Source organism: Anopheles arabiensis, chromosome 3, assembly GCF_016920715.1.
Source record: "Anopheles arabiensis isolate DONGOLA chromosome 3, AaraD3, whole genome shotgun sequence".
NCBI lineage: Eukaryota > Metazoa > Arthropoda > Insecta > Diptera > Culicidae > Anopheles > Anopheles arabiensis.
The window spans coordinates 18943682-18967464 of NC_053518.1; the positions used below are offsets into that span (position 1 = coordinate 18943682).

At 47.2% G+C, this 23783-nt stretch overlaps 1 protein-coding gene across 7 annotated transcripts in view; it reads right to left on the reverse strand.

Annotated features, from left to right (window-relative positions):
* The window catches only part of LOC120903122 (aquaporin AQPAn.G), a 40781-nt gene that overhangs the window by 7067 nt on the left and 9931 nt on the right, over positions 1-23783 (reverse strand). For 5 of the 7 annotated variants that reach the window (XM_040312347.1, XM_040312351.1, XM_040312350.1 and 2 more), the window contains exons 3-4: positions 12828-13021; positions 393-536 (exon numbers count right to left, since the gene is read on the reverse strand). In XM_040312347.1, the coding sequence (XP_040168281.1) occupies positions 393-536; positions 12828-13021 (338 nt within the window). Of the gene's footprint in view, positions 1-392; positions 537-12827; positions 13022-13665; positions 14523-23783 lie in introns of those variants that run through there. The other 2 variants (XM_040312346.1, XM_040312353.1) reach the window with 1 other exon arrangement.

Here is a 23783-nt window from a genome sequence, read left to right on the forward strand (position 1 = left end):
CAGACAAGGCGTTGTTTCCGTTCCATTAAATATGTAGAGGCACTGTTCCAGTGTGGGAGAACACACACATACGGTGCACAGATACCTTTGGAAAGAGCGTGTGGTGTGCATGTGCTGCACGACAACGGGTGAGCTGTTGACACAGTTTTCCGCCATTTAAAATTCAAAGCATAGTAAAGGGCAGTTACAACACCCCGATGGGTGAGGATTCACGTCGCGCTCTGCACGCGTACGATTTGTTTTGTCAGTAAACAGCCTGGGGAGGGTGCATTTGTTGGGTAGTACTTTTGTGGAAAAATCGATAGAGCTTGTGATTTTGTATGCGAGATAAAATGGAGAAAAGATCGAAAATATCGCTCAGCGAAATTGTTATCCCACGCGGACACACGTACCTTAATCACGGCTGCACCCGCGATTGCGCCGATGCACTGGGAAACGATGTAGAAAGCACCCTTCAGTATGCTGACGTCGGCCGTTACCATCAGCCCGATCGTGACGGCCGGATTGATGTGGCATCCGCTCACGTGCCCAAATGCCTGAAAAAAATGGAGAAAAAAAGTACAGAAGATGAAACACACAATAGAAAAACTAAAAGGTGAGAAAATATTCGATCAGCGAGATCGATCCCCGATGGTATGAGAAATGGTGCACGAGCCCGCGCGCGCGCGATCCCGTCTAACGACCACGTGCTCCACATATGCGCGAGCGTGTGCGCGCGCTCGAATGGAGCAGCAGTTTTTTTTTTGCTTTGCGATCAGATTCGCCAATTTGTTACGCTCATGCACCTTCCAAAACCGCTCCATCGTGTCGTCGGATCGTGTTGTGGATGGATTTATTGTGTGTTGCACGTATATTTGAGGAGGCGATGTGTGTGAGGCTGTGCCGGTTGGTGCGATTTTCTCACGCGCATTTGTTTTCTGCCCAGTTTTGTTGCGTCTGTCGTTTCGGTGTTTTTCCACCGCTTTTTAGAAACCGCTCAGACACACGGGGCTCGTGCGGGCGCCGCCTCCGTAAACGTGCCCAGTTAGCACGCCCTCCTCCCCACACGTTCGCGTCACGTTTTGTGCACGATTTGTTGGCATCGAAAGGCGTCAACGTGGCTGAACGGTCATTTTTCATCGCGCCCGGCGTGAAAATGAAGATAAGCGGATGGATGGACGTGTGTTTTGTGTGGAAGAATTTATAGGTTTGGCTAAGGTATGGTCTGTGAGCGTCAAGCTAATAAGATTATTTCAAATAGACAGTGTCTAATGTGAACGTAACATAATAATGCTCAGAACGAGCTGCTAATGAGCGCTTGAAGATTGATTTTAAGCATCACTTCACATGTCTTCCCACCATTAGGCCAAATGCGAAATTAGAATGCGTTGACATTAGGAGGACTTTAAAATCACATCGCGTCATTTGCAAACAGAGCGCAATGTCAGCAAGAGGAGGCGGTAATTAAATAAGTACACTTTCGATATCCACATTGCCCGAACTCCCGGGCAAACCTGCTGTCAGCCGGCTTCCTCTCCTGGCGCGGGTGCTTGTGATGAGAAATTAATTACATGTTTGCTCATCATGTCAAAGTACCACCATTTGCGATGCACAAATATAAATCAAGTGCCTTGTTTGCCAGCCGCTCTGTGTGTCGCGCGTTGCTCGCCTTTGGGTCTTTGCCCTTTTTTTTGCCCCCTCTGCCACGCATATGTGTACCGTGTTGATGTTGAGCAGTGCACGCGACTGCGAATGTCAACGATTTGCAATCGATATCACGATCGTGCGGTGCTTGACGCGACTGATGCGCGGGGGAAAGGGCTTTAGTGTGTGCATGGTGGGCTAATTTATGCGTCAATTAGGAGCAGTGGAGTTAATATGAGTGGCATAGTGTGCGCCTTTTGCAAGGAGTGTTTGAAGAACGTGGAGCTAAAAATATGCTTGAAGCCCTTTTATGTATCGACTCAAGAACATCGCAGCAATGAGCTGGAGAAAAAGTAGCATTTTCATAGTGCCTTTTGGCTGTTTTGCGATATTGATGGATTGTTAAACATACATTTTTGTATGTTTTTTTCAAATATCAACATACAAGTGTACTATGATGATATTCGAATTTTTTTTGTTGTTTTTTGATTTTTATTTATTTATTTTAATATTTATTTTTATTTGATTTTGAGTATGATGGCATGTAATATTAGAATGATCTAAATAATAAACTAAAAACAACGTTCTCTATAATTGTACTTTAGGGCAGAAACACACAATAACCAATGCTACCATAGGTTTAAAACTTACTCCCATACAATTTAAAAAGACTCAAGACTGCCAAGACTCTTGCAGAATGAAAACATTATTTTTTTATGTTTACACTACATTTGGGAGATAATCCTTAACAAATTTTACTAGTAAAATATCAGAATTTTTATGCACAAAATTTTACATCGCACAATAGTAACTCGCTCTTACTGCTGTACTACCATGTGATTGGCAATAATGAAAAAAATAATAAATTCAATTTAAATTCCATTATTCATTAGCTTCTAGAGCTCTGTCGTAAAGAAAAAGCTCACTAGAAAATCCTATTGTTGTACCCCAGTCACGGGATTACTAATACGATTTCCAATCATTTCGGTCGAATCATTAACCTACATTTAAGGTGACTTGATTTCCGTTGCAGTTTTTTTGCAACGCGGGAAAAATCCTTAATTAATTTCTTGACAAATTACCCCGACTCACACAGTCGCGACATCACGACAGCGTGGTTAAAACCCCGCGCAGAGGATTTGGGAACCGACCACATGCTCGTGTTGGATTTTCCATTGTGCTGAATCGGCCAGACTTTGTCATTCCTTTCTCTCCTTGTCAAAGTGTTTAATTTTCCCATCGATTCCGTCGTCGGTCCGCATCACGCATCAAGCGCGGTCGTCGTCGACGGTCGCGCAAAATTGCATAACCCGCGCAATGGCCACATTTCGCAACAGTGTGAGTTCGCTCTTTCCTGTCACCGCACCATGTGCGGTTCGCGTCACCTGCCCGTTGTCGACAGCGACTCGGAATCAGATCGTTGACCGCGCGCGCACGCACGCACGAACGGACGGCCGGACGGACTCCGGCATACCGGGGGAGAGAGATGCTGATTAACGCGATCAGAATTACAAATGCGCATTAAATGCGCGGCAAAGGAGCGGCGCAAACGACCCGTGTGTGTGTGTGTGTGTGTGTGTATGTCCGGCTCGATTCAACAATCAATCGATCCAGTTTAGTGGTGGACTGGTGGCATGGTGTGACTGTGGGTAAAAAGCTTAAGTATAACGACCGCGCCAACGACACTTCGCTGAATGAAAACGGTTTAATCATTCATCGCGAGAGCGCGCGCGTGTGTGTGTGTGTACTTTTTTCATTATTATTACTATTTTACTTCACTGCACTTTAGGGTCTTATGGGGCACCGCCGCGCAAACGGTCTAGCAGGTGGCTAGAAAATGAGAGCAGCCCGAAGAGTAGTGTGGAGCTGGCGGGAAACCGGTTTGCGTCTCGCGACGGTCAAACTGTACGCCAAGACGACCGAGAAAAACTGACTGGCCGCTGTCTAGCCATCGGTCGCGGCTCGCACTGCAACGAACGCATCCAAAGCCTGGTGGGCGAGTTTGCACGTGCCGCCGTGGCGCGGATGGCGGCCGAGAACTTCTGGCGCACACGGCCGCTGCTGCTGCACGTCAAGGTTCGGAGGTTCGGGTCCGTCATTTGTCACCCTCCCTGTCCGCGGGAGAGCGCTCTTCAGCACCGGCTGGTGCCAGCGATGGCGTGGCGTATAATTAGTTCACATTATGCGCTAATCGTAAACCACCCGTAGGGTGGGGTGTCGCCGTTCGATCGAGTTTCGACGTACGAGGGGGGAGGATACCAATAAGCCTTTGTTGCCAACATGCCATCGATCATTTTCTGGCCGGAGACGTCGGAGAGACGTGCAGAACAAGCGTGGCATGATTGGCGAATGGGGCGCATTTATAAAGCGAGACGAATATTATGTTGCAGTGTGTTGATTGAAGCACTGCGAACAGTTTGCTGTGTATGGACGTATGGACGAATATAACGCTTCGTATATTTGCCGTGGGATCAAATGTCATGCTCTGGAATTTATCTCCCAGCGAAAGGAACTCAAGGAAAGATGTCTAAAAGCACATAACCAAAGAATTGCGTCATTGGAGTTGGAGACAAGTCTTCCCGGACTCTCTCGTAAGTTCTGTTCCCACCAAATCTGAGAACCAATATCAATATCACTTCTTTTTTAGGTCCACATCGCACACAGCCCAAATCCCCAACGGAATGTGTACGCCTTTCAAATACAGAACCCAACCCGGACCGGAAGTGATTGAAAACATTTCATTGTCGAATTTGTCCACAGCAAACCGTCGCGGCAAGGGCATCGCTACGTGGCAAGGTGAACTTTTGCAGACAATGATAAAATGTCAATGATGCGGTTGATCGATACGACGGATTATTTGTAAGGGGGAGAGAGATACATTATACCCGCCAATGCGTATGCTAAATAGTTTCCCGAAAAAAAACCCGACAAGAACAGATCCATTAAGCGATCCGTCACGATCGCGCGTTTTGCGGTAAAGTACGCTTACCGCCGCATTCTAATGTTCTCTCGCTGCCCAAAAGCGCGCCACGTTACTGCAAAGGAATGAGCACACACAAGCAGGGTGATTCTAGACAAAAACCGCAAGATGCGCCCCATCCTTGGCGTGCTTTGTGGTGTGGCACCTTATTTCTGTTTCGGTTTTGGGTCACATTGGTACATAGATTGATTTGCGGTTTTGAAGATCGATTCCTTTCCCGAAGAGATCAGTCCTTGCCTCAACAAAGAGCTGTTTGATTGGGCGAAGGATAGGCGAACAATTCCCATTTTTCGACGAGTAGGTCGAAACCACACACTTTGCCAAGCAAACAGGGTCGATTTTGGAAACCTAAAAAAAAACTAGACCAAAAAACGATCCTCTCGCAGTGCGCGCATTTTTGATGCGCCCGATGCTCCTTTTGTCTTTCATCTTTGACCCTCCGCGCATAATGAGTGGCGCACGAACCACCGGAATCGTCACAATTTTGCGACCTTTCGGGGGGGTAAGGTTTTTGAAAGCAGAACATGTCGGTTTGAAGGATATCGTGTCGGTAGATGCTGACCGTGGACCTTGACGATTGTCTTCCTATTTAAATGTCTTGTAATATTAAAACAGTTTACTAGTTGTGTTTGTAACTTGTAAAAAGAAGTTTATTTATTGAAAGATGCAAATATGCAGTTTTTAGAGTAATTTAAAAAAAAATATTGATGAATTGCTTACAGATATTATTAATTTGCCATTTTTTAAATTATTATTCTTGTCAAGCCTAAACATTTTATAAACATAAGAATGCTCCTGGGAGATATGTTTTAAGCTAAACCAATTTTTCTTAAATGTTAATAAGCGCTATTAATTAAAAATGTTAGTAATAACTTTAATAATAATTCGGAGTGTACAAAAATATGCAAAATAAAAAAAAACTAAAATATTAATGATTAATAGTGATACGGCCAACCAGGCCATTTTAAAGAGAAATAGTTTAAAAAATGATTAATAATAATTCAAACTGAGAGTTGATTTAGGTAAATTTGTAACTACTTCAAAGATTTAAAGTTCAAAATGAAAACTGTTTTGATAAAGCTAAATAAGCTAAAAGGTTACATTTAAGTGATAAAACCTAGCTGTTTTTTTTTATATTATCATACATCTTACTAAAAATATACATACTTCTTCAATAAGCGTTGAAAAATGTATTCCAAACCTAACAAAAAATCCATTATAAAAAACTGGATTTCCTTTCAAATAAGGAAACCCTTCACCCAAGGATGAGCCAATTTGTTTCAGCTTCCCCCCTAGTTGAGCACCACTAAATTCAAGGGCTTTTAGCCTCGGTGCGTCGAAAATCGCGAAGAACTAAACTGGCTAACCACCACCACAACAAAAGAGATAGCAGCACGCACAGCCGTTACTGAATAAAATAAAAAGCCCACCAAGCAACAACCACAACAACAAAAAAACGCAAAACCAACCCGCACGATTAAGTCGTGTCCGGCGGGAATCCTTCGCCAGCCTGATGACGGTTCGTCATGTTTTAGCTTGGTCGCGGGGGGGCTGTTTTTTGTGTGCTGATGCCTTAATGCTACACCACCGCGGCCGATTAAAAGTAATGCCCCTCCGTGCGCTACCTCCGCGCGTCCCGGTGTGCTGCCGGGGCCTAGCATCATCGGCCGGTATCCGCGCCGGCCTGGTTCCAGTTTGTCTAGCCTCACTTTTAACTCACCCCAGTGATGATGGTGGTGGTGATGGTGGTGGCGTACTTTTTTTTGCTCTCGCTTTCTGCTGCCTCCTTAAACCTCCCATTCACTTTCCGCACGTTGGTGTGCTGCGGGTCGCGTGAAGAAGGGAGCCTTCGCGCGCGGATACGCCATATCGACTTAGTGTCACATACACGCAATGTGTGGTAAGCGGTAGGTAGCGCGAAAGCACAGCCAACCGCGAAAGAGCCTACGCGACGAAACACGCCAAACGGTTTGGAAAAAGGCGTAAAGGGATGAATAATTGTTCCAATAGACCTCATCCCCCCACTGCCACACTGCCACAGAGTCCCCTCGGGGTCTGGAAATTCGAATTTGTGTGTGCGTGTGTGGTAGTACCATCATCATTACCGGTGAATCGGTAGCCGCCAGCAGCAGCATGTTCGATGGTGTGTAGTGCGTGCAAAAATCTTGTTGCCGCGCGGCCGCTGTTTTGCGTGTAAGGTTCTGTTTTTTGTTTGTTTTTCCTTCTCATCAGGGGTGGGCTTTTAGGTAGGGCAGGGGAGGGTAAGCGAAAAAAAGAAGGAAAAAGCTCTTTCTTCCATCTTGCCGTTGATCTTAATACTGGGTCGCCGCCCGATCGCCTTCGGAGCGCACCTACTATACCCCGAACCAGTCCTTCGAGTGAGTGAAACAAAACAAACACAAACACACAGCAACCACCGCTTGAAACAACCCCCCACTTGGGCAGGGAAAGGACTGCCGGGGAGCCGAAGCGAACCAGTAAGAGATGTCAAGGTTAGAGAGTTATATTGAACGGTATTATGCAATGTATTCGCTAAACAAGTTGCCGAACGCAACCAGCCAGCCCAGCAGCCTCGGTGTGGTCCTGCTGCCCGGGTTGATGATGCCGGCGCACGGCGGGAGAAGAGACACAACCGGCAAGATCAGCGAAGGAAGAAGAAAAAGACAACAACGAAGAGGCAAACATAAATATAAGAAACCACAGTTCCATCGCAAGGGGAGCGAGGAGGTGTATTTGCGCGACTGCCAACTACTCATCCCACCGCAGCCGGCAAAAGAATAAGTCATTATTTGGTTGAGGCGTTTCGATACCGCGCTCCGATGGGTATCGGAAGATTTACTGCGTCGTCGAGCGACGAACGCGCGAGCGTTCGCTCGGAACGCGCGCGCGTTCCCAGTGGAAGTGGGGCGAGTTCTAAAACCTTGAGTTGTTTACTACTTGAACTATGAGTCGTTTATTATTGTTGTTGTTGTGAGTGTTTTTTTTCTTCTAACTATTCCCCACCACTCCCAAAAAAACACATTAGAGTTCAATTCCACGCTAGCTCTTTCATGAGATTATGAGGTTTACTCTCAGTTCAAAGGTTTACAGCGTGATCCCTCTAGATCATGCCAGAAGCACTCTTAAGGTCTCTCAAGCAAAATAAAGGGACGACTTCTTAACTGGTCCTGCCATGAGATGTTGCAAAGGGCGCAATGTGTTTCTTTGGCAATCTGACAGCTCTGGTCAGATGTCTTCAAAGGGGAGAGCATTGTCTTGTTGACCACTCTGCCTTTGACAAACACAGTACTGTGAAGTTGGGTTATTATCGAGTATCCCTTTAGCTCGGCACACTGCAACCAGGTTGGGAATCATTGCAAAGTACCACTCCAAAAATCTAAAACAAAGTATTTAATGCTAGAGCAGGCTCTAACAGCTAGATCTAACGATACCTAAACGGTGTGAAGGTTCGAGATCGCACCACTCCTCATCAAATCTTCGTAAGTGTGCGTTGACAGGTTAACGTCGCTTGGAATCAATTGCTGTCTCGCGCTCTCCCCCTCAAAGGTGAGTCAGCTTCTCACCCTTCCCTAGCTCTGTGTATGTGTGTGTGAAGGTCCTTCCTTCACCGTATCCCACTCACGAAACAGCTCACACGGCACCGGTGGGCACAATTGGAAATGTTGGACGTTGATTCGCAAAAGCACAACTCCAAATTGCCATCTGTAAACGGTGGACTTTCGAGTGAACGAACTTCTCTGGCTGGTTCGGGAGCTACATGCACGCTGGGTTTCGTGCAGTTCTCCTCCGTGGTCATCACGTTGATCGAGATCGGTGTGCTGGCCGGTTGGCACACGCTAAGACATACACACGCACACACAGAGTTACACTTGGGCATGCTCTGGGCGGCTTTTACTGCGGTCTCTGGTTTTTTGCTTATCTTTACACCGGTGACTAGTGACAGTCGCTGACCCTGAACGTTGGTACTGTACGTGCCGAGTGAGAATCGCTACCAGCGATCGGATTGAAGTTCGCGTTCGTTTCGAAGACGGAGGAGCGTTTGGGAGGTAGTGCGAATTTCTTTAATCGGTGCCACTGTTGCCACCGACGACGACGGGTACCGTTTGGCGTTTGCAATCGTAACGTGCGATCGAACACGGCCACACGGGGAGGGCTTGTCAGTAATTTGATGAAACAAAATGACCAGAATTGCTAAATGCGTACCACAATCGCGCCACGTACAGGGCCTGGATAACGATCGCACAGGCTAGACACCTGCCGGAATGATTTGATCGTGTGAAAACGTAAGGCGTTAGGCGACGAGCGTTCCTACACTAGTGACAGCTGTTGCGAACAAGAAACAAAGGTTTGGTGGGGAATTGAATCATGATAAAAATAATGACTGAAAAGGTTGCCTCTGAAATCTAACATCTTAAATTAATAGCTGATAATGTTTAGTGGTGCCTGCTAAATCCCATAACAAGACGCGCTCTGGCACTACAACTAGTAGCGCCACAGATAAATCGTCCAGTACATGTGCTTAGTTACTAAGTAGCTTCCTTTCACTTTTCTGTCTCACATCTACCATTCTGTACCGCTCTCTTTCTCTACACAAGCACAGGTGTATATTACGATCACGATCCTCTATCTAAAGGTCTGATAGCACATCTGAAGATGGTCTTTGGTTATTTGCACAAGGATTTGTATCTAAACGTGTCGGGCAACACGCCAAGAAATCAGGTCTTACAATCACCCTCTTACCATCAAAGTCCCCTGTTTACTCGAGCTCCGGCTATGGCCGTGCAGTCGATCCTATCTGGCCGTTCCGTTTTCTTTCAGCCCAACCACGGTAGGCCTTCCCAGCCGGGGCTGTATACCCGTGCGGCCAGTGTCAATATTTGAACGATCGCCCGCACTTTGGCGGTCACAGGCGAAGCAGCAACCGAGGATAAGCGTCCGTGCGGCAGCTTCAATATTTAACTGAGCAACGCGCGCCTTGTCCTCTTTGTTTTGTCATCCCATGATCTCTCCCGGTGGTCAGGTGTTGTTCAAGTACTGTTATCTTTTTAATTATCGTACGCATTTCTCAAACAACAACGGGGCAGCTAAAAGTCAAAGCCAAAACTAGCGCAAAGCCCAGCCACCGTGTGCATTACCTCCGCACAGCTTATTGGGCGGTGGTGATGTAACGAAGGTGGCCCTGGGCTGCTGTAAAAAGTCCACAAAGTATAGGAGCTGCCGGGGGAATATTTCCACTGGAGCAATTAAATCGTAAACTGTCATCACTGTCGCAGTGGCGGACTTCCCCACACAACTACCGGAGGAAGCTACAGCATCGGCCCCGTGTTAGCTTCCGACTATCAGCATCGCGATAAAGCAACTAAATTAGCCGCGATTAAACCGTGCCGTGTTGTGAGGGGTTCAGTCCGAGAAGATACAGATGAGCTAACATTTTACGATGGCTTGTAATTTGGGCTCGTTTAGTTGGGCTGCTCCCAAAAGCTTACCCTTCTGCTGAAGATTTATTGATCTGTTAAATGCGAAAAGCATTGGAGTTGATGCGCTATCGTTTTATCTAATTTGATGTTTAGCTGCGCTTTACGGCAATTAAGATGACATGTTTGTAGGTTAACGCGGAACAAATGAAGGTTTAACGTTAAAACTGGAGCTATCCTAAAACGAGATTTTATTATCTCGCGGCTTCCATCAGCGTTCACACGGAATTAAACTGTCACTGTCAAAGCGCTAACTGATGCCCTGTCCATACGGATTGACCTAGTCCGAAAATATCTAGTCGCATATAGCTAATTAAACCCGATAACGACCCAACCCAGCTCAAGGTAGTCTTCTATGGAAACAAAAAAAAACGAACGACCGAACGAACTCCTCAGTCAATCCTTCCCTAGTGCGCAAATACTTTGTTGCAAAGGGGCCCCTGCGGCGGTTTGCTATAATTCTACTCCACTTCAGGCTCACATCTTCACCCTTGGGAAGCCACCGTCCCACCTACCACTCTCTCCCCCTGGCAGCGGAAGATCACAAGGAAAAGGTGATCTCGTAAAAGCATTGACGTCGTTTGGCGAAAATTCCTGCTCCGGCCGCCAACCAAAGGCAATGATTGCTGCGGCTACGTACGACGCTGCTCTTCGCGCACTGGGAATATGCTGACTTTTCGCCATCCTGCTGACGGCACACGGTTGGTTAGCGGTCCGAGAGACCAACCCTTACCTTCACCTTCAACCAATAGCAAAAGCCGCGGTATGCGAAGCATCGTGCAAACCGGCAGTAAACGGGGCAACTTCTCCATTTGCCGAATGACGAGCACGACGATGATGATGGGTTGCAATGCTCCAGAGGTTGCACTGGGGTCAGAGCTCGGGGTGAGTGCATCGATCCTGATCTAATCTTGCGTAATAGCTAGTTATTGTTTGGTAACGATTATTATCATGACCGGGGTAATAATAATAATTATTGCAATATACAAACAACGAAACCCCGGCAGGGCAGCGCCCTACTACACCCGTTCGACAGCGTCTCTTTGTGGCAAGATTTCGATTCGGCTCGACCTGCAGCCTTGGAGGAGTTTCCAACATGTGTGTGCCTTAAGAATGCTGAGCTTGCAAACCCCTTGCGGCATGCAGCATTCCACCGAGCCCCCGTGGCAATTGCGTATGTACATCACGTATGTGTGTGTGTGTATGCCTTTGCTGACAAGCGTTAAGTCTACTTTTTAGTCCGATCTGGCCAGGACCATCAAACGGTAGGGCCATTTCAAGGCATCACAAATCCGTGCGTTCTACGGCCGGGCTTTGAAATTCGAATGTCAATGCGATCACAATCGGCACAAGAATTCGTTCGGTTAGAAAGGAGGGCGGCGGAGGGAAACAGGGTAATTGGATCAGTCAGGACCAGGGCGACTGCGCCGTGCGAGCAGGTGCAGCGGCCAATTCGGAACTGGTATCGGAACTGGACAAGCCATATGGGTGGGACAGGTTAACCTCTCGGTGACCTTTTTCCTCCGCTGGCTGACGACAAGCTAAAGATATCATTTCCATTAGTGTGGCTGTTGCTGCACAGAACGTAACAATAAAATCGCTTAACTGCCGACTGCCGTAAATGATTCGAACGAGATTCGCTTTTGATACCAACAATACCTGGTTGGAGTCGATTCAGACGTTAAGCCCCAAAAAGTAATCCAAGTAGCGCCAAGTCAAACCCAATTCTGAATCAAAAACGTACTGCGTACTACTACCACCGTGTCCCAGTAAAACGCGCAAATGCTACCCATGCGTCATTTGATTCTTCATCTGTATATCCCCCCTCGAGGGGAAAGACATCAAAGCGACCAACCCGAACCCGCACGCCTTCCACGGGGTCAGTTTTGGCGACGCGATGAAGCGAATCTTATGAACGTGGATTTGATTGAGGTGTACCTGCGTGCGTCCGTGTGTGTACTACCCCTTCGCATTGGACGCCCATTCCCAACAGCTGCTGGAAAAGTGCTGCAGTAGCTTGCGTGTATGTGCACGCGTGCGAGCAGAAAGAAAACCAAAGCCCATGAAATGGAAAAAAAGCCAACGCACGGCGCACGCTCGCCGGACGCGAGAAAGAACCAGTAATGACCATGCCCTAGGGCACGGTGCCGTGGTGATTCAAGAGCGTTAGCGCTGGGGCTGAGTTGTCCTTCCAGATCCAAGCAGCGACTGACGTTCACCGGCTCACAGGCTCATAGCAGACACTATGGCAAGGAGCCCTGCTGCTTTTGGCACATCTCGAACTGGAGACACCCCTCTGCGAGGCAGCAAAAAAAAGCTCGTCAAACTAATATTGGCGTGCAAGTCACAGAAAAAAAAAACCCGAATGGCCGAATAATCTAAAGCCATCTATATCTCCTCAGGATACCACCACCCGGTTCAAGGGGGTTCGGTAGAGCTCGAGACACTCGGTGGAGTGAGCACACTTCGATGAATCACCCACTGGTCTAGGGTCTGCTTTCTGCCTGAGAGATTCATTCACAAAAAGCGTGCGACAGGATCGATCATCGGGCGGCCATTATCCGTTATCTGGCCGAAGGTCACACAGAGCAAAGGCACCCCCCCCCCAGTAGGCTGGTTTTTCGGTGACTCCACAAAGTGGACAAACTGGTCCAGAGTTCGGAGCATGGAGCAGTGCGTCGTGTAGCCTGGGTGTGCGTTTATATGCGTTTTATGTGCAGCCCTCCCCTCCCAACTCGATTTCTTCTTACCTGTGCAAGCGTGGCGACCACCAGGCCGAAGGTGAACGCAATCTGCGTGAGCGTGGGACTGTAGTCGGTCCAGCCGGTCGTGCTACCGATGCCGATCGCCACCAGAAAGAAGGTGCCGAGAAACTCGGCCACCAGCATGCGCCATATGTTGCGGTTCTCGGTGATATCGGAGACGCCGACGATCTGTTTCACTCCTGGTGTTGCGAAAGAGAAAGAACAGAACGGGGTGATTAGAATGAGTGCCTTTTTATGGGGGACTTACTTTGCTATATGTTTACTACACTACTAAGGATTTCACCACGCTGAATCGGGGTTTGCGAAATGAATATCAGAACAGTTGGAGAATGCTAAACAGTTGTAACGTGTAGCATATGCTGCATGTATCAATCTCGCTCTTTGAGAGATGTTCGTACAAGCAAGCAAGACGTATTTCCACGCAATTCAAAATCAAACATCGAAACGTACACAACCATGCACTACTTTCGGAGGATTGAATTCTAGGTGCGGAATTGAAACCCCTGTCACGTGTTGGTTTCGACTTTGTGTGTGTTTTTGGCCCATATTTTAACGCCACTGGAACTGTGGCGAGTCACGTCAGGGCTGGTAAAAAAACCATTCCAATTGGGTTGTGCGAGTGCGGGATGAACTAAATACGGAACGGGTATTCTGAGCACTCTTTTGAGTTGCCTTCATGCCGGGCAATAAACCACACACACAATACCTGCTTGCTGTTCCTGTGCCTTCATAATACGCACATGAAAGCGCACCGCGAACATTTAGCGCACCACGGGAGACCACGATGGACGGAGCGAACCAGTACACCGTAACGCTACACTACCTTCTTTAAGATCAAACTTGCTGAGGATGGGTATCATCTCGCGCGCTCTGGACCGGGATATGGAATAGAGTTGTTGCTGGCACTACTACTGCAACTCGATTCGTTTCTGGAGTACTGCTCCAAGCTGGTTGCTCCACACACGCACTTCAAGAATACACTTAATGTTCCGGATGTAAAGTTAATTCCGCGCGAGTTCTAACTTCTGAGCACTGCTCCAGGGGCCCCACGTCCGTTGGCGTAATGTCGCGGAATGAAAATGCGGAACGGGAGCATAAACAAACAATGCTCGGGTAGTGTAGTAGCCTTCGCTACTATCAAAACCGATTTTATGATATTGATCAAACTTTCCAATCTGCGACCGGTAAGGGAAGGCACGGAACGGCTTAGGGGTATGGGTAGGTTTCATCCACTGCCGATGCCCAAGATAGGACGTCACCGAGTAGTGAGGCAGAGGAGCGGGAATCGTTAAAGTGATAATAAATCAACGAGCCCTTGTTTTAGCTTGTTAGCAGTAGCTGTCCTGCCAGTTCGAAAATCCCGTACAAAATCGCTCCCAAAAGCTCCTAAATGGCATTTAGTGACTGGCTGGTGGCTGATTGTAGTTAATTTAAATCGCGGAGTTACTGATGCCAGCACGCAACAGTTTGCGGTGAATTTCGGCGCTACACGATGCCTGCACAATCACATCCGCACACGCAAAGTGGAAACAGAAACAAAAGTCACCCCCGAAAATAAACCGACGACAAACTTTGCACAAACTTTTTTCACTCCTTTCCGTTTGCTTTAAAACCGTTTGGCTCTGTTTGCTGGCGCTCAAAAGGGCCCCGAATGGACCGGCTCGCAAGAAGGAAAGTTATCTACTGAGCGGCGCAAAGCGCAACTGCTGGCGGGAGCCCGGAGCGCACGGGCGGAGCGCAAAACAATCGGCAACGGCGACGACGACCGTTCGACAGCGGATCTTGATGGCGATGCGGGGCGAAGGGTGTATGGATGGTGGAGGTGCAAATCACCATTTGGCTCCCTTCTACCTTGCGCTGGGGTGTGTGTGTGTTTTTTTTTTGCACACCCGCCCGATCGCGTGGTACCCGTGGGGGCCTGTTCGCGCTTTCACGTACCAATGCGAATGCAACGCGAATGTGCCCTTCTCCCAAGTGCGCGGCAAAAATTGCAACCCACCGACGGCCTGTGGAGGGGAAAGGGTCAAAGGGAGCTCGAAGGGGTTGCCACGATGTCAGAGGAGGTTGTGTGATGGAAAAGATTGAGATTGTTCCTTCCAGTAGTCGTTTGTCAATAAAAACATATCAATTTATAATTACAAAAATGCTCCAAAAGCTCACCCTATGTCCCAATCAACTCGAATAAACGGTCTTATCGGACTACTTCTACGATATTTGGGTCAGAATCGATATTGTTGATAGTGACGTGTTGTGTTGTGTGTTTCAGAGTTATCAGTAAAGAGGCCCATTTCCTCTCCTGCTCCGTTCAGATGCTTATCAGAACTAGTAGTAGTAAATTCAATTTAGATAGCCATTGATGAAATTATCGTGCGTCCATAAGCGTAAGTGGCAATCGTACGTCGCAATGGCTCCGTCCTCTCGCGCCCAAAGAGTACTTCAACCATTAACTAGCGACACAACGAGAGCCTCAGGTTGTCTGGGCAATCGTACGTTGTTTGCATTAGAATTGTTTTCCTCACACCGAAAAAAGAAATAAAAAAACTGTGACAAAAAAACTGATTCAACATGTTATTGTTGTCTGTTATGTCTTCTCCCCTCCCTGGAGTCTACACACACCTGATAAAACGTGTCCCAAGCGAAAAGGCAGTTGTTTGTTTGTGTGAAGTTTGTAAACGAATCACTTTACGTTTGATGAAATCGGTGCAGTTGTTGGCACGAGCGAACGTTAGAACACATTCCCTTATGCGCTCACATGATGAAAGAATGTTATCGTATTTTCATGTAAGATAAGCGACATGGCGTCAACATTAGAACATGGGCGTACGATTTACGTGCTCCAATTTCGACAACAGCGTCAATCGAGAATGATTGCTGCTGCTGCTGCAGCTATTCGAATCGAAGCCCACAAAGATAGTGCAAACAAAGTAAATCGAAGCAATAATCATGCGCCAAGCACCCCTTGTTTGCTAGTCATTTTCCTCCTTCTTTCTCTAGCAACGACGACTTCCTGATCGGAGTGCGCTCGGCAGCCGATAATTGGAGGCATCTGTCAATCGGCTCTAATTGAGTTAGCAAACATCTTCGAACGAACAATTCTGTTTGAAAAGCTCTCCTTCAGGGGGTGTGCCTTAAACCAAGCCTGCAGAGCTCTAAAGGTGCAATTGGTTGCTATGGTGGCCCCATGCACTGAAGTTTGCTTCAGCTTTTGCACATCGAATGCGCTCGCTGAATCGATTCAACCTTTAGCCAGAAGGGGTTTGCAAAACATAAAAGGAGGCCGGTGCAATTGCTTTACGCCCTAGAACCGTGTTCGGTGGTGCACGCACGCACCCGTGAAAGTGTCCGTGAAAGGGTACAATGACCTTTTTCGGTGCGCATAAAAATAAACATAACCTTGGTTGGAGGAGCGCAAACCAAAACAAAACTTATTTGTTTGGAAAAAAAACCATTGAAGGATGTACGAGCTGTAAAAGGATGTGTTGTACAGGATCGAACACGCTTCGCCTTGATCAGCATAGTAAACATTTCATCCTTTTTGATGCAATAAAAATGCATTAGTGTATAGACTGCGACCTTTGCTGCGGTTTGATTATAAACTTTCTAATCATGTTGTTGTTCATCGCCGATTACCTAACTTCCACTAATCTAGTTTAATGTTTAAAGCACATCACTAATCGTGCATAATAGCACACAAAGCGCAAGCAAATGGCCAAAGTGCAATGATCCGTGTACCCCATTTAGCCGCGCTAGAAAATTGATGGCTCAAAGTCGTGTTTTGCCTAATCAGTGTCTTTGCCGGGACTATCTTCCATCCAGCTGTGAAGTTCCAGAGCTCCGGAGAAGCATAACGCAAAACTGCTGCATCTTTCTCTCTCGTTGCACACTGTGGCTGCCATCATTAAATGTGTTTGTTATAATTAAAAGAGAAATTTTTCCGAACTCCTACCCCTCCCTGCCAACCGCATGGAGGAATTATGATTATTATTATTATGCAGCTGCTACTACTGCTACTGAGCCGTGCACAAAAGGGCTCTGGGTTGCAAACAAAGCTATAAAAGAGCCAACTGAGTGGAAATAGAGATGACGAACAAGGGAAAACACAGTTGCGCTGCTGCAGCTAGGCACATTTTCTTTCCATTTTCTCCATTCGACACTGACGGACCGCAATCCGTACGCTGTCTTTGTGGCACGCGGAAGGTTTAGTGTGTATGCAGCTCATCTACAATCCAAACGAGGAATGCTCACGCGCATCATCATCAGCGCCTCAGCATTCAACATAATGCCGGCCTGTCTGTCAGTCTCTGTCGTTGCTTTACACATGTTGTTTGCTTCGCAGCATTTGCCGCAAATCGCCGAGAGAGCCGTTGCCATTTGGCTGGTGTGCGCTGTTGCGACTGGTCGAAATGCATAATAAACAATAATTCCCATCTCATAAACCGCTCAACCGGGCGCCCCGCCAACTGCCAACATAAACCGTCATCACTCTTCCCGTCCCATCGCTACTGGGGTTCGTTGCAGCGTTGATCAATCGTCGCACAATGCACGGGATGATGCACTCGCTAGGAAGAGCGAGTGGTGCACCCGCTCTGGTGCATCGTAGCATGCCGCAAATCAATCTGCCAACATGTTTCCATCTTCACCTTCCCCAGTACACTTCTTCTAACACAATAGGGCTAGTGTGTGTGGAGCCAGGGAAGACAGCATAATATGCTGTGCTGGTGGTGTAAAGTGCGAAGGAAAAACAGTGTAACGCCATCGGGTATGGCGTGTGCGCGGGAGAAAAACAACTGTTTTCAAGACGGTGGGCCGGTAATAGTATCGCTGTACCGTGTGCTAGTGGCAGCCGCTCTAGCGTAGGCTGAACAGTTTGGTGGTAGAAAAGGCGATCGGGGAAGATGATGGGAAAACTTATAGTTGGTGTTGAGTTGGAATGAAAAGTTTGTAGAATATTGATTGCATCTAGCTCAGTTTTTGGACTTGCCGCAGATATCACAAGGTTGGTAAGAACAGTTATAATAGGATATTAAGAATACATTCTAAAACATTTAAAAACAGTAACATCACTGTGATTTGTAGATCACTAATGATGAGTCATCATTGGTGACATTCTGGAAAGGCATTGGCACAACAACTGTTTTTATTCTAGGTCTGCTAACTTCTTTCGGACGAGCTTTCTCATGTGTGACTTATGTCTTACTCACGGCAGTATAATTACTCCTGGTCATTCAGGTGGAAATCGAACCAAATATTGTTTATTGTCTGATTGTCTACTCATTGCGATGAATCAGATTATCCATTCCATTATTTTCAATTCTTGAACGCCTAACAATTTAATATTTGTTTTGGCGAATTCATAAACAGGAAGGACTAGACTACAATTTGAAGGCTCTAGAACCAACTGGGATTTCTGGGTGAATACAGATTTAAGCAGAGTGTTCAAGAGTGTGCTTGTTTTTATAATTTATTTATTTATTTATTAACTTATAATTGATTGTTTGTCTGCTACGCAATGCCAAAAACAACTCATACAAACTACATCATTCAGAAAAATGGGTTAGGATGGTGAGTTTAGGTCTTTTAATCATTGTCTTAGTGCTATTAAAGACACCTGTGAGTTGGTAGTATCTTTGGAAGAGATCAGCATGTTCTCATTTTCCATTGGAATTTGTTGAAAAACGTAATCTGCTTTTACATCCTTCAATGCTTAATCCTACAGATCATATTCATATCGCTATCGTAGAACATTAAAGCCATAATACTAGATCTAGATACTAGATCTACTATATACTAGATCTAATGTGGACGAGATGGTTGCTGACATATCTTTTTATTATTTACTTAAAATTGCATTCCCGATACTTTTCAATTCATGCCATCAGTCAGAAATGCCCAACATCCTCCCACTGCTTGGTGTGCTCCATCTTACGACCACCGTCTTCACACCGTCAGCGGTAGGAATTCAATGTCAAGGAAGCGGTAACGGTCCGTAACGCAAACCGTGATGGGGCCCGTTCGGCCAGGGTTATGGCCGCAGTGCCCGTGCACTCCACGCCAAAGGTTAACCCAGTGGACATCTTCCGCCTGTGTTCGTGACAGTAGTGCGGCCAGTTAATTTTATTGCCCCATCACCACTCTGCCTCACAGTGTTGGTGGTGGTGTTGAACGGAGGGCTCCGGGTGCCGGCACTACGTGCACACAGGTGTTGTGATGGGAATGCGTAAGAATGCATTAACGGCACCTTTGCACACGATGGGCCGAACGAACGAGCCACACAACGTGATCATCTGCCCAACAACGATCGATCAACAACGGGCTGTGCCTGGCGATGGGTCGTATGTGCACCGTAAGCAACAGCCGCTTCGTCAGCTCAGTCGATTCGCATAAACAGAGCTGCGCCCGTTGCTATTTATCGGGCTCATTATCGTAACGATTTATAGGGTGCCTTTGAAATTACGCTAATTGAAATGAATTTTGTACCGTACACCACACGGTCTAACCATTTCGTTTCCATCCACGCCTAAATAATAACAGTGGATAGTATCTAATCGATTTTTTAAATAAACGGCATATTGGATTAATTTTCACTTTCCTTTGTAGTAACTATATTACGTGTGAACACTTTCTCAAACACACTAATCTTTAATATGTTATCACCTACGTGTTCGGTTGCTTGGAATGTAATTTTGCCGGAAGAAATGAAAAGTAAAACATTCTTCAATCATCGTTACACTAATAGAAGACAGAGCGCGATAACATTCCCTACACCGGACCAAATAGAATGTACTGATACAGTTGTATCAGTCAGTTGTAATGACTTTTTAATCTTAACACGATGTATCCGTATCAAAACTGTGTTAACCTGTCGGTACGATTCCTCGCATTTGTTTGTGTGCTGCTCCGCGCTCAGATTAACGTGAGCGGAAATTAATGAATGGCGTACCACGTGCGTAGCCGTGCGCTCGAATTAGTTGTAGGACCTTGAATTTGGGAAAAATAAATAAAACAATAAAAAAACCGACAGAACAAAAAAACAGCAACAACGATTCAGCATGATTCATCCGAAGCTTCCAGGGCGCTAGGTAGAGCACCCAGCACAATGAGTTTCGTTACACGTGACATTCACGTTATGTGTGCTACATTAGCCGGTCGCAGTCGTAACACGACGTGCCGTGGCAAGAAAAAGGCCCTGGATTGCGGTGAATCCGTGGTAAGCAGCAGCCAAACACACAAATTACACGGTGCCATCCTCTTCCTGGCTGGGCATTGGTATGCATCTAAATGTTAGGCAAGGTAACGCCGACCAGCGGTTTGCTCAAGGATACGACACGACGGCTATGACGTTCCCGTGTCAGGTTCTGCTGGCAAGAGGTTCTTGTTTTTTTACGAGATACTTGTGCCTGTTGGGTAAGCTTGGTACCGGTGAGGGCTTTCGAGAGCTCTTAATTAATTTACTCGGCTAACTATGAGCCTGTCATAGATATCAATCGGTTTTGCAGACAAGCCTTTTCCTCGCAAGACCCCCAAGCCTAAGTTAACTCTGTATCGATAGGCCATCGCGATAAGTGCTTCAAGCTCAGCGATTCGCTCCGCACAAAACCGATTCGCCATGGAAAGCCTCCAAAATTGCAATCCCCCATCGCCCCAAATACGGTCGCGGCGAGCCATGGCGAACCCGGGAAGTACACGCAGGGAGCCCTATCGCGCGTGGCGCCTTCACTTTCATGGCGAACACATCGTCATCATCATCGCCGTCATGCTCATCCAAAGGCGCAAGGTCGCTAACAGTCGCGAATCGCAATTGCCAATCGAAGCCGTTCGACACCCTTGGTACACCGTGGACCACGCCGCACATCTCATTGTCCCAAGTGCGAGCGCACAAACTAATTAAGCTTTTGCCCATACCTACACACACAAGACACACCCGTTCCAATGCCACACTCGTCCCAGGCAACACCCAGCAGTGCAAACGTATCGAACGGCGACTCCTTGGGATGCTGATTTTATCGCACGCGCGAATCGCTCAGTTTGGCGGTCGGATGTTTAGTGTGTGTGTGTACGCGCAAAAAAGGCTGAGTCGTACACTCCCTTCTTTCTCTTCACCGCGAATGCGAAGGCCCCCGCGCTAAAGTTGCCTACCTTCGATGTGCCGGCACACCGACCGGGCAATTTTTGGGGACACAATGACAATCGCGCCGATTTTAGCGATCCGCGCCGGTTATTACCAGAGCTCTACGATGAGATGGCATCAAGGTTGTGTTGTGGCAGCTGGGGCAGCTGAAGATGCGACGGCTCGAAGACGGCTCAACAAGGAAAGTGTAGGTAGGAAGTAGATGATCAACACTCGGTACTTCAAGAGACACCCGGGGACTTTGAAGATGCCACTCGAATGGACGTCTTGAGAGAGGGGCCCATTCATTCATAGATCTTATGTGAGGAGAGGCAGCCCGATGCAGGCTGTGAGAAAGCTGTGGGCCGCTGTGCAAAAATGGTGCCATCAAATCCGTCATGCACAGATACGCAGATCCTCTCCTGACCAACTCCACAATGATACGAACGGATACGCATTGTTAAGCTCTCGATCGCGTGTACACAGATGGCTGGTGATGATTTCAGGCTGATTTATGCATCGATCATCCTTGTCGGCAGAGTTGCCAAAACCACTCTCTTCCGTTCCGTTTGGATTGATGATCCGATCGGGCTGCATCTGACAGGGCTGGGGTCGGGCAATCGTACATTGCGATCGCTTCAAGTCCGTGGGTAATTGATTGCTTCTGGTGAGAGTTGTGCGATGCCCACAACTGGAGCTAAGCCGACAACTGGTTCTCGTCGTTCGTTTACGTTGTTGATGCATGATCCTCATCGCAGGTTTTTGTACTTCAACTATCTCCGTGATCTTCGCTAAGGACAGTAGATAGATCGCTCTAGATGGCATCAACCTAAACGGACGCTTCAAGGTGGCGATCGCATCATCCCAAAACCGATCTAGATCTAGACTGCCCCCGAAGGTAAGGTAGCCTCAAGATGCTCCGCTTCCAAAATTGTGCAAAACCAGATCCAGTAGCAATGACACTGAACCCCTACCGTATTACCTCACCCTGCCAGTTCAACATGGCATGGAGATGATGCGTCTCCACTAATTAGACATCGCCACCACCAACAACGGTCCGACGACCTCTACCTCTACGGTGTATGTGTGTCTGTCGGATCGCGTAACTGGTTGGAAGTTTGGGTGAAATGTCTGGTGCCACCTACTCCAGCCCCTCGCAACAGTTGGCACGCATGAACTTGACGAACTACGCCACTTAGACCCCCACACCCCGTGTGCCGCTGGTACGATAATTAGCTGGTTGTTAAGTACTGTGCGATCGCAATGCATGTTTAAATGTAATTTTATTGTTTCGCACTCGGTAATTTGTAGCAAAATACCGGTAAGCTGCCAGCGTAACAGATCATCATCTCCGGCGCATCATCTCGGGTGCAGGTTGCCGTGTGGAGCTGGCTGCTACTAATCAAAGGAAGTCGGGAGAGGATGCCGGAGCGTAATTTATTTCTCGCGAAAGCCCAAAGATCCTGAGGGTAAGCCTCGAGCCCGAGTACCAGTCGCGTTCTGGCTGTGTGATGACCGATAAATGCTACCCACAGCATCAGCACGTGTTGTCTGACAGTCTTTGCCAATAAGTCGCATCATTCGCGCACTACCTGCTCTACTCCCCGGTACGCCTCGCGGGCATTGATGGGGACGACTACTTCTGGAGTGTGTCTAGATGCTGTGCTGGTTTACAGGCTTGTAGTACCAGTACACTTTATCATTCTGCCGCTCATAGGACCGGTTGAGAATTATAATTTCAAATCGCTTGGACACCGTGCCACGGCGGGGCTGGTACGGCGGATTGTTGGCGGGAGTTTTTTATAGGTCAGTTTAGTGCGCCGAGGTAGACTAAAGGTGTAGAAGACAAATGGTTGAATTACAATTCCTTTGCATGTGGAAAAGATGCCGTAAACGGTTCTGGAGCGCCGACAATTGCTAATAAATAATAGTGCCAACAGTGATTACTAGTGAAGTATTGAATGGTTTGTCCGAGAATACTCTAGAAGTTTTGTAGAATCATGACGTGAATGGTTCAGCTCTTGCTATAAAGCATTCCGTTACACTTGGTTGTTCAATTATTACTCTCTTTGCCGCAAAAAATTCCAATCGTTGCTAAATGGTCATAGCAATATCTGATTTTGCACAATCCCCATCACAATCCAATCCGAACTGTAGCAAGGTCAACTCCAACATCTCAAGCCCACGGCGCGTACAAACAAAAAAAACCCACACAACATCTCTCAACATTCACCATAATTGGCTCCCATCAGCGACGCATTAGGTGCGAAATAATCCTATTAAACATGAGCGGCAAACATCGATGTTCAATTCGCGCACGATGGCGGTGAAATTAAACAACAACAAAAAGCCGAAAACCAACATGCTACCATACCGGCGGCGGTCCGTGTGATGTAATCTACAAGAAGAGTGCCTTTTCAAACCCGTCGTACAAGGTGGGGTGTGTGCGTTTTTTTCTTTCTCTCTCGGTGGGTCAATTATTTGCCCAAAAGCAGCAATGCAAAAATGGTACCGAACCGAACTGAAAGCACAATCATATCGAACAAAAAAAAAAAAAAAGAGAAGGATAAACAACAATCGCAACCGTCGTAAAATGAGCCTTCATCATCAGAAAAGAACTAGCCGCACACACCGCTTGCCGTCCGAGCGCTCGCGCAAATGTGTACACACTTGAAGAAAGTATGCTGCCCATGTTTGGGCTGCGAGACTTTTGCGGAGGTCCGTCCACCCGATGGATGATTAACTTATTTCACCCGGCGGCACGGATTAATGGGGGGGTGGTGTGCACATAATAATCGATACTTGAGCGGTGCCGTACTCTGACGGCGTGGGCC